At 39.3% G+C, this 11,376-nt stretch overlaps 1 protein-coding gene across 1 annotated transcript; it reads left to right on the top strand.

Moving 5' to 3' along the window:
- Positions 1 to 7,470: 7,470 nt before the first annotated feature.
- LOC131902329 (protein SGT1 homolog) lies at positions 7,471 to 8,547 on the top strand. Its single transcript, XM_059253335.1, has one exon. The coding sequence runs from the start codon at positions 7,503 to 7,505 to the stop codon at positions 8,511 to 8,513; it is 1,011 nt and encodes a 336-aa protein (XP_059109318.1). The 5' UTR covers positions 7,471 to 7,502; the 3' UTR covers positions 8,514 to 8,547.
- The last annotated feature ends 2,829 nt before the right edge of the window (positions 8,548 to 11,376 follow it).

The raw sequence follows: 11,376 nt of genomic DNA on the forward strand, positions 1-11,376 counted from the left end.
TTGTATTTATTTCCTTTTAAAGATAATTGACTCTTTTTAAGTATAATACATCATGATAACAATTTTCCTTCCTTCTACTCCTCCAAGTTCTTTCCCACCTCTCCATGTCTGGGTCCATGTTCATGCTGTAATTGGAGTCTGTGTTGATATCCATGGGCCAAATTACTACAAGGGCTCATAGGATTTATGGGTGTTGAAATCTGAGGGCTCTGCTGAGACAGCCCCATTATTCATTGACCCTGAGATATCTTGGCCTGTCCTTGACTGGGCTCTACAGAAGAATAGTTGGCCCCACCTGTCATGGGAAAGCTGGCCCCAACACTCAGGAGTTGTGTTTCCTCCCTTCACCATGGGTAGGTGAGAGCCGGGTCTACCCAGGCCTTGGGTTGTCCCACCCTAATATCTACCTCATCCACATCCCAGGCCTTGGGTTGGCCCATCCTAACATCTACCTCATCTATGACCTGATGGAGCATGTGAAGTGACTGGTCCTGCAGAATGATAGCCATAGGGTATCCATGGCACTGTGCAACAGCTTATCCAAGAGGAGTTTTGGTGAGGTGGGTACATTGATGATGATGGGCTAGAGGCCAGAAGCCTTAAACCAGACCAAATGATCTCCGTGACTTCTTTTTAAATTTAATTTTATTTTATTTTACAATATAATTTAATTCTACATATCAGCCACGGATTCCCTTGTTCTCCCCACTCCCGGTATCCTCCTCTTCCTCCCAGTACACCCCCCATTCCCATCTCTTCGAGGGCAAAAACTCCCCCAGGTTTGAGATCAACCTGGTAGACTCAGTCCAGGCAGGTCCATTCCCCTCCTCCCAGGTTGAGCCAAGCGTAGGCCCCAGGTTTCAAACAGCCGACTCATGCAATGAGCACAGGACCCGGTTCTACTGCCTGGATGCCTCCCAAACAGATCAAGCCAATCAACTGTCTCACCCATTCAGAGGGCCTGATCCAGTCGGGAGCCCCTCAGCCATTGGTTCATAGTTCATGTGTTTCCATTCGTTTGGCTATTTGTCCCTGTGCTTTATCCAACCTTGGTCTCAACAATTCTCTCTCATATTAACCCTCCTCTTTCTTGCCAATTGGACTCCCAGAGCTCCAATCAGGGCCTAACCATGGATCTCTGCATCCAGTTCCCTCAGTAATTGGATGGGGTTTCTAGCATGACAATTAGGGTATTTGGCCATCCTATCACCAGAGTAGGTCAGTTCGGGCTGTCTCTGGACCATTGTCAGCAGTCTATTGTGGGGGTATCTTTGTGGATTTCTGTGGGCCTCTCTAGCACTTTGCTTTTTCCTATTCTCATGTGGTCTTCATTTATCATGGTCTCCTATTCCTTGTTGTTCCTCTCTGTTCTTGATCCAGCTGGGATCTCCTGCTCTCCCAAGCTCTCTTTCCCTTGACCCTTGTCCTTCATTACCCCCATTCACGTCCAGGCTGTTTGTGTAGATCTCTTCCATTTCTCCATCATTGGGCCATCCCTGTGTCTTTCTTGGGGTCCTGTTTTCCAGGTAGCCTCCCTGGTGTTGTGAGTAGCAGTCCAGTCATCCTTGTTCCACATCTAGTATCCTCCTATGAGTGAGTACATACCATGTTTGTCTTTCTGAGTCTGGTTTACCACACTCAGGATGATTTTTCTAGATCCATCCATTTGCCTGCAAACCTCATGATGTCATTGTTTTTCTCTGCTGAGTAGTATTCCATTGTGTATATGTACCACATTTTATTTATCCATTCTTCAGTTGAAGGGCATCTAGGCTGTTTCCAGGTTCTGGCTATTACAAACAATGCTGATATGAACATAGGTGAGCAAGTGCCCTTGTGGTATGATTGGGCATTCCTTGGGTATATGCCCAAGAGTGGTATAGCTGGATCTTGGGGGAGATTGATTCCCAATCAGACCAATTGTTCTCCTTGACTTTTAGGCCACCCTGGTCTGCATTGCAAATTACAGACCAGCCAGATATATATAATGATTTCCTGTCTCAAAACAACAATAAAAACAATATCAAAACAAAATTTGGGCAATATGAGCAACTGTGATGCAGAATGTTCACTAATTATTATACTTTCCTCTATTGGGCCATCATTAGGGTCTCTGGCTGTGTAATGAATCATATATTTCCCTTTCTGTATATTAACAGTTAAACCTGAGTAAAATATTTTATCGTTTCTAACTCACTGTATCCCTCTTCACTCTATGATTCTTTGTATGGGTTGCAAGTCTTTGGCTCCAAGAATATGATCTTTAGTAAAATTAGAATGTTATTTTCTTTTCCATGTATACTTAAATTATTAAAAATGACCCATTGTGGTCACATACATGCTTTTATTCCCAGGATTCAAAGAGACAAGCAGGTAGATCTATCTTCATTTGAGGCCAGCTTGAACTGCATATCTACACAGTGTCCTCACTCAGACAGGACTACATAGTAAAACCCTGTTCAAAAACAAAAACAGAAACAGGTAAGTCAACACCGCATCCCATCCTTCATTTTTAAATGCTTTTGCCAAATCACAGGATGAATGCATATTCATGTCTTTTCCTCACAGTAACTCATCTCTTGCAGAGCAAAGTATTTCTGTACAGACAACTCAGCACATCTAGAAATCTTACTGTCCAAGAAAAAGGCCACTCAACAGGTTCCACAACTTGAATATAATTATAATCAATATGCACTGCTTTTATGGATGGTGATATAAAGTTTAGTTCATCAATAATTTTAAGGATATCTCCACATTAACAAGGGAGACCCTATTTTTTATGTAGCCATGGCTTTGAATATCATGTATACACAGATATCCACACTGGGATTGTCCCTAAGAACATTCCATTCTCAGTTGTCTTAAACATAATGGCACGCCATGACACCCATGAGAAGGAACATACTCTCACCAATATAGCAAAAAGGCAAGTCATCTCATGGCACTTGGGGGTGGGCAGCTATCAGAAATTGTCCCATGGACATGCCATCCTCAATTATATCAGCACTGCTTGCATGCTTGATTCCCCATATAGAGGCCATGGAACCACTTATCTTTGATATCAGTCACTGTTCATGCTCCAATTTTGTTGCATGAATTGCTGTGTGCAATAATTTATGCTTGAATTTTCCACACTACATTCTCAATGAGTATTATTCTATACATTTTAGATTTATTTATATTGTTTCAAATATCAGTAATTTTTTCTTTTCTACTCTGGAAAGAGGGAGAGAAAGGTGAAATTAGGTGGGTAGGGAGATGATGAGGACCTAGAAGTTTTTGTGGAGGATAAGAATAACATCAAAATATATTGCATGACTTAAAAAAAGTGTTGAACAAGGATGATAGCACTGGAAGTTCCAAACTGGATAGGCAACTATGGATTCCTGGGAGTAGGAGCAGTGATCTTCCCAGGAAAAGCACATCAATTCATTGTGCAACGCCAAATGTTCATCCATGAAGATATACCTACAAGTAACATTATACAGACTGCACAGGTTATATATAGGAATAAGTATGTGTATAAATATATGTATGTGTAAACATATACATACAGTAACTTGTAAAGGGAAAAAAGATTTCATTAATTTAATGGAGAGAATGGAGGGTTGTGTGGGATGATTGGGAGGATAGGAATGAAAAAAGGTATTTATTGCATGAACTAAGAAATATTTAAAATGCATTTTTTTACAAAAAAATAATTATTTATTTTAAAAAAAGTCAGTGTTGAAGTCCATGAAAGATGAGTCAGCTAGTATAAGTTCTTGCTGCTAACTTAGTCAACTTGAATTTAATACCTGGGATCCATGTGATGGAAGGAGAGAAATGTCTATTTTAATTAGCCCTTTGACCTCCACACATGAAACATAAAATGTCTCCATCTCTCTCTCTCTCTCTCTCTCTCTCTCTCTCTCTCTCTCTCTCTCTCTCTCTCTCTCTCTCTCCCTATGTGTGTGTGTATGTGTGTGTATGTTAATGCACACGTAACCAAAAAGGTATAATTTTAAAATTAAATAATTTGATGTTTGTGAAATATTGTTGCTGTGTGTGCATACAATATGAAAATAAGTCTTTTGACTGATATATCAACATTGATTTTATTTGGTTGGGCAGTTTGGTTTTTCAAGCAGGGTTTCCTTGTGTTGCACCTCTCTCTGTGGGCCCGTCTGGCCTCAAACTCATGGAGATCCACCTGATTCTGCCTCTCTGGTGCTGAGGATTAAAAATTTTTGCCACCACACTCAGCTGAAATTGATTTTAAGTCTGTTAAATATTTTGTTTTATTTTTCTTCCTTTCTTTCTCTTTTTTCTTTCTTTTTTTTTAAAAGAGTTATATGTCACAAGATGGCCTGGAAATTATGTTGTACCAAAAATGATCTCGTATTCCTGATCCCTGTGCTTCCACCACTTGAGTGCTTGCATTAGAGGTGTGCATCACTCCTGTTTATGCAGTGTTAACATACCACCCAGGATTTTGTGCATGCTAAGCAAGAACTCTTCCCGCTTCTCATTGGCATTTCACTGGGTATTTTAACCACATTTAAGGCTACAAACCATGCCTAGCAGTGGATGGAAAACACAAAGTAAAATCAATATATTTCTGTAGATTTTTGTCTGCTATTGATTTGCGTCAGATTTTTTGGTTTTGCTGGTCGTTTGCTTGTGCATTATGGTGTTTGATTTTGTGTTTTTAATGGACTCTGTATTTGTGGTTCTTATTCTGTTTTAAATATTCATTTGATTTTTGTTTCAAGAATAGAAAAAAAGAAAGGGTATGACATTAATTGGGCAGGCATTTGGGGAAAATCAAATAGGACTTTAAGAGGAGAAAATTCTTCTCAGGAGATATTGGATGAAAGGTTATTTTCAATAGTAAATTACATATATATATATATAGTATTTGACTTCCTCAGGTGCTTCTATCCATCTTCTCTTAGGACTCACAAGATCAAAGGAAAGATCTTTAGATTTCTATTTTTATTTCTCACTCTATTATCACCTTCTGAGAGCATAGTTGTGATGACACTCAGCATCAACTACAAATACAACTGAGTTGTCTGAGTAACACCACGTATTACTCTGACAATGTTTCTAATACACATCACTTTTTAAGCATGTTTCTTTAATTTATATTGAGGTATTTTTAATTATCAAAAATATTTTGAAATGACCCTATATACTTTTTTTAAATGATAAAAATAATTCTGATCTACAAATGGGGTATTATAGCCTCTCATTAAATGTCTGTCTCGTCTGAATGCTGGCATAGAAGATCTCCTATTTTACTCAGATAAACTCTTCATGTATTACAAGATTCAAATTTATTCACTACCTTCATAAAAATATTGTTTTTTAAATCAGTAGAGACTCATTTTTAATATTATCAAAGAAATCCATTTTGGGAGTACCTTCATTTTAAACCAAAACTTCAAGCAACAAAACACTAAAATTTTTAAGTACTAAAAAATTCAAAACAAAAATAATTACTGAGTTCAACCAATTATATTACTTTGTTACCAGTGAGAGTAATATATTAAGATACAAGTGATTTATTTTCTCAGTCTTTATGATACTCAAAATTGTGCATACTTTAGAATAACATTGACACTCAAAACTTATTTTAGAATTATTCATTTTATTTTATGTATATGAGTGTGTTGTTTACATGTATGTATGTGTACTATGTGTGTGCCTAGTTAACACAGAGTTCTTATTTTTGTTTTGTTTTTTTTTTTTTTTTGGTTTTTTGAGACAGGTAGCTTTGATGCCTTTTCTGGAACTAGCTCTGTAGACCAGGATAGCCTCGAACTCACAGAGATCTGCCTGGCTCTGCCTCTCCAGTGCTGGGATTAAAGGCATGCCACACCACCACCTGGCCACAGTTCATTTTTTTCCACTCTTTTTTATTTATTCTTTTTGCCTTTTACATCTGCACCCCAATCCCACCCATCTCCCATCTCCTCACATCCACCTTCTGCCCTGCAACCTCCTCCCAAAAATAAAACAAAATAAAATTTAAGATAAAAAGAAAATCTCATGGTGGAGCTACAAGGTGACACAGTTAGTCATGGAGTAAACCCCTTTACCCATACATCTTTATATGCCGCAATCATTGGTTTGGTTCCAGTTCTCTGGTCTTTGCTACACTACCAAACTGGGCTATCGCTGGGATCTTACCTGGACGTTCTGTTGCTACCTTGTGTCATGGAGATTCTGTAGTCCTGGGTCTGTAAGACTGGACCCCACCACCTGTGCTCCAGTAGATCACAGAAGGGATGCATGTTAGGGTTGTCCAACACTTAACCCTGGGTCTGGCCTTGGATAGTTGAGGGTTGGTCAGCCTGCCAGCTCTCTCTTGTCTTCACCACCAAGGTGAGTTCTCCAGCATTGCCCTGACTAGTTCACTCCTTGGAGTGATGAGCAAGGGGTGGAGTCAGATTTCCTACTTTCACATTCTCAAGGTAGGTTCTCCCACACCTACACCTTCAGCAACAGCTCTACTGTGTTGCCCAGTTGAGGTGTAGGGACCTCGCTCTGGAGTGCTTCAGCTGATGAAGGCCTCTCCTGATCTTAGGACCTCAGGGCCAGCTCTTCCATGTAAGGCAGGGGATGGGGGCAGGTGGTGGGGTAGGGGGATAGGGGTTGGATAGGGTAGAGTGTGGGTGGAGGAATTGCTCCCTGGTCCACATCATCACATGACAAATGAATAATGGGAATAGCTCCCCCATCTGCCTCAGGCATTGATTGGAGGGTGGAGGGGAGTCTCCTCCCTGCCCATAACACCTCATGGGACAAGCTCTTCCTTGCTCACAAGTTAGGGTCTGGCTCAACCACTCCTTTGCAAACAGGGTTAGCTCTAATGTCACACAGAGTTTTTAAGAGGCATCAGATCCTCTGGAGCTGATACACTGAAAACCTGTACTTAAGTGCTGAAAACCAAAGCTAAGACCTCTATAATAGAAACAAATCCTCTTAACTATCAAGCCATCTCTCCATACACAGCAACCTTTACACTCTTGATTCTTGTTGAAAATACACAAAATGTGGGGCATATACATATTACAACCAAATGATGCAAAAACAGACAGTAGAATTCATTGTTTTCTAGGGAATGTTGGCCAATTCCTACAGCCAGTAGGGCTGTAAGTATTGGATCACAAGTTTTAGGACAAACAGGATCTGCTGAAAATAATAAAAGAACATGTTTTTTTAAAGGATTCATGTTCAAATACAGGACTTTAAATGATATTTTAAAAAGTGAAACTAAATCTAAGAGATTGTACCATATGACTCTATGTTCCCTCATTAAGTAAGATTCAAAATGGCCCACAGTGCAGTTAACTGAGATAGGAAATATTAAATGATAGTTGTTTTAACAAGATGAAGTCTATGAATAATATTACAAAATGATTCTATTTGGAGTCTCATTTCCTTTTGTGATTGAAAACTAAAAAATAGTATTTGAGAAAACGCTCGGGCCGAAGCTTTCGTGGCTCTTAGGGATGGCGGCAGCTGCAGCAGGACCTGCAACGTCCCAGCGGTTTTTCCAGAGCTTCTCAGATGCTCTGATCGACGAAGACCCCCAGGCGGCTTTAGAGGAGCTGACTAAGGCTTTGGAACAGAATCCAGATGATGCACAGTATTACTGTCAGAGAGCTTATTGTCACATTCTTCTTGGGAAATATCGTGATGGTATTGCTGATGTAAAGAAGTCTCTTGAACTCAATCCAAATAATCCTACTGCTTTCCTGAGGAAAGGGATGTGTGAATACCATGAAAAAGACTATGCTTCTGCTTTAGACACTTTTGCAGAAGGACAGAAATTAGATAGTGCAGATGCAAACTTTGCAATCTGGATTCAAAGATGCCAGGAGACTCAGAATAGATCAGAATCTGAAGTGTCTACATCTCAGAGAACTCACTCAAAAATCAAGTATGATTGGTATCAAATGGAATCTCAAGTAATCATTACACTTATGATCAAGAATATTCAGAAGAATGATGTAAATGTGGAATTTTCAGAAAAAGAGTTGTCTGCTGTGGTGAAACTCCCTTCTGGAGAAGATTACAATTTGAAACTGAGGTTGCTTCACCCTGTAGTGCCGGAGCAGAGCACGTTTAAAGTACTTTCAACAAAGATTGAAATTAAAATGAAAAAGCCAGAGGCTGTGAGATGGGAAAAGCTAGAGGGGCAAGGAGATGAGACCACACCAAAACAGTTCACAGCAGATGTGAAGAACCTGTATCCATCATCATCTCATTATACCAGGAACTGGGATAAGCTGGTTGGTGAGATCAAAGAGGAAGAGAAGAATGAGAAGCTGGAGGGTGACGCAGCTTTAAACAAGTTATTTCAGCAGATCTACTCAGATGGTTCCGATGAAGTGAAACGGGCCATGAACAAATCATTTATGGAGTCTGGTGGTACAGTCTTGAGTACCAACTGGTCTGATGTAGGTAAAAGAAAAGTTGAAATCAACCCTCCTGATGATATGGAATGGAAACAGTACTAAATAAATCAATTTGCTATCACAGTAAAAAAAAAAATAGTATTTGGTCATATCCACAACAATCTATGAAATCTTGATATATATTCGTATCTGCTCTTTTCTGAAATTCAACTATCTTCCTACTTCTCAATACTGAAATATACAGAACAAAATAATAGAACAAATGAAATTATTAGTCACAAATATCAGTTACAATAATTTAATTATTAAAGGCCAGTCTTTGCTACTGTGTCCCATGAAATCAACTAAACAAAAGAAAAATACTAAAACTAAATAATAATACATGATTTTGAATGCCCTAAACATCTACTATTTCATAAAATATAAATAACTGTACAAAATGGGAAGATTATAGTAAGTTTGGCTAAGAAGTGTTATGTGACACAGCATGATAATTTTGATTGGTTAGGGTGTTTGCTTCTTCAACCAGCCATTTTTACTCCTCTATTCCACACAAATTCATTTTTTTATGACCCAGAGACGGTTTCCCTGTATCCTCTTCTCCCACTACCTCCCCAGACTGTTCCCACCCACCAGTCCACTCCTGCTCCTTTTCTATTTCAGGACAGGACTAGTTTTTCATCATTTTCAACAAAACATAGCATACCAAGTTACAGTAACATTAAGCACCTCTCCAAATATTAAGGCTGAACTAGGTGACCCAGTATGAGGTGTAGGGTCCCAAAAGCCAGTAAAGGAGACAGCCCCTGCTCCCCCTGTTAGGAATCCCACAAGAGGACCAAGCTGCTCATCTGTAACATATATACAGAGTGCCTAATCAGTCCCATGCAGGCTCCCTGGTTGTCGGTTCAGTCTTGGTGAGCCAATATGAGCCCAGGTTAGTTGATTCTATGGATTTACTTGTGGTGTTCTTCACCCCTCTGGCTCCTACAATCTTTTCTTCCCCTCTTCTGAAGGATTCCCCAAGCTCCACCTGATGCTTGGCTGTGGATTTGCATATGTTTCCATCAGTTGCTGTATGGCACTTCTCTGATGACAATTGGACTAGGCACCAATCTATGAGTATAGCAGAATATCATTAGGAATGATTACATTGACATTTCTTTTTCTTCCAGTTCTGCTTAGTTCTATCTTTGGTCTCTGGGTCATCCTGCCTGTGGTTCGAGGTACTCTTGGCAGTGTCAGGTGTGAAATTAATCTCCTGGCCTGGGTTTTAAGCAAGACTATTTTTTGGTTGGCCACTCCTTCAATCTCTAGGCCACCCTTACTCCAACACATCCCATAGGCAGGTCAGTCTGTAGGTTAAAGATTATGTGTCTGTGTTGGTGTCCCAATTATGGGCTTAGCATGTAAATTATTAGTTTGATTCTTTTATTTGGAATCATTTTCAGTATACTGGATGTTCATTTTTAATTCCAACTTTACTTATATGGGATTAATTTTAAACACTGGCTGTTTATAAACAAACATACACATTAGGTGCATAATTTTGGGTTCTATCATTTAATTTTTAAATCTTTGTAATTACAGAGTGTACTGGGTAGTTTTGTTTGTCAACTTGACACAAGCTAGAATCATGAGAGGAAGGAGCCTCTGTTGAGAAAATGCCTTGACGAGATCCAGCTGTAAGGCATTTTCTCTTTTAGTGATCAGTGGGGAGGGCCCAGCCCATAGTGGGTGGTGCAATCCCTCGGCAGCTGGCCTGGATTCTGTAAGAGGATTGGCTAAACAAGCCATGGAGAGAAAGCCAGTAAGCAGCTCTCCTCCATGGCCTCTGCATCAGCTCTTGCCTCCAGGATCCTGCCCTGTTTGAGTTCCTGTCCTGACTTCCTTCAGTGATGAACAGCAATGCTGAAGTGTAAGCCTAATAAACTCTCTCCCAGACAAGTTTTGTTTTTTGGTTTGTTTGTTCAGTTTTTTTTTTTTTTTTTTTTTTTTTTGGTCAGTGTTTTGTCACAGCAATAGAAACCCTGACTAAGGCACAAAGGCAAGAGAAGAAGAGATTTCTACACTATCTGTAATACCATGTGCATAATCTTAAATGATCATGTGGTCTTCCCATAATGCACTATCAAAAAGCAATTAGTTTTAGTTTCTCAACTAAATGTATGGTTTTTTAAGTATTTCATGAAAATTGAAAATCCTGTTAGATCTGGACATCAGAATACGTATGATAAGCATTGTAAGAAGATCGATCTTGACATAATGTCTTCACTTTGTGAAGAATGTGAAGCCTCAGAAGATACTACAGGTATTTCATATCAAAACACCTTTAAGGGTTTGTCTACTTCCAAATACCTCCTCCTGAGAACATTGAAAGTCAATAGCAATGGCAGGTCAGTAAAGGTCATAACAACCTGGCTCTTCATATGGAGAGAGAGGTTAAGCTTAACAAGTCAAGAAATTACTAAGAGCAAGGACCAGGTTAGGAGTTTGGGTGAATGGAAAATTATTAACCAGTAAAAGATTTGGTCTAGAAAAATTTCAGAGCAATCTGATAACACTTGGGAAATGGCGAAGGATGAAAAAGTTACTATTATACCCATTACAGGGGAGTTTTGCTAGATCAAGTTGCCAGGATGCTTACTAAAAGTATGATTTATAAGAAAGTGTATGGGAAGATGGGTGACATTGCACCTTTGTTAAAGTTCTTGCCTAGCATATACAAAGATTTGAGTTTCACCCTTAGCATCACAGAAACTGGAGAAATGGTGCACACTAGTGACTGCAACATTTCAGTAGATAAGGGCAGAAGAATGTGAAGCTTAAGGTCATCAACAGGATTGTTCAAGCTGAAGGTAATACATAATCTGTGCCATTGTAGCCATTGTATGTTGTAATTATCTAATCTGCTTTTGATTTTACAGGAGTTTACATTTAAGTTATTGCCTTGAGTCATAGAAGA

Source organism: Peromyscus eremicus, chromosome 1, assembly GCF_949786415.1.
Source record: "Peromyscus eremicus chromosome 1, PerEre_H2_v1, whole genome shotgun sequence".
NCBI classification, from domain to species: Eukaryota; Metazoa; Chordata; class Mammalia; order Rodentia; family Cricetidae; genus Peromyscus; species Peromyscus eremicus.

Excerpts from the sequence above, each read along its gene's own strand:
- LOC131902329 (XM_059253335.1), top strand. The coding sequence starts at position 7,503 with ATGGCGGCAGCTGCAGCAGGACCTGCAACGTCCCAGCGGTTTTTCCAG.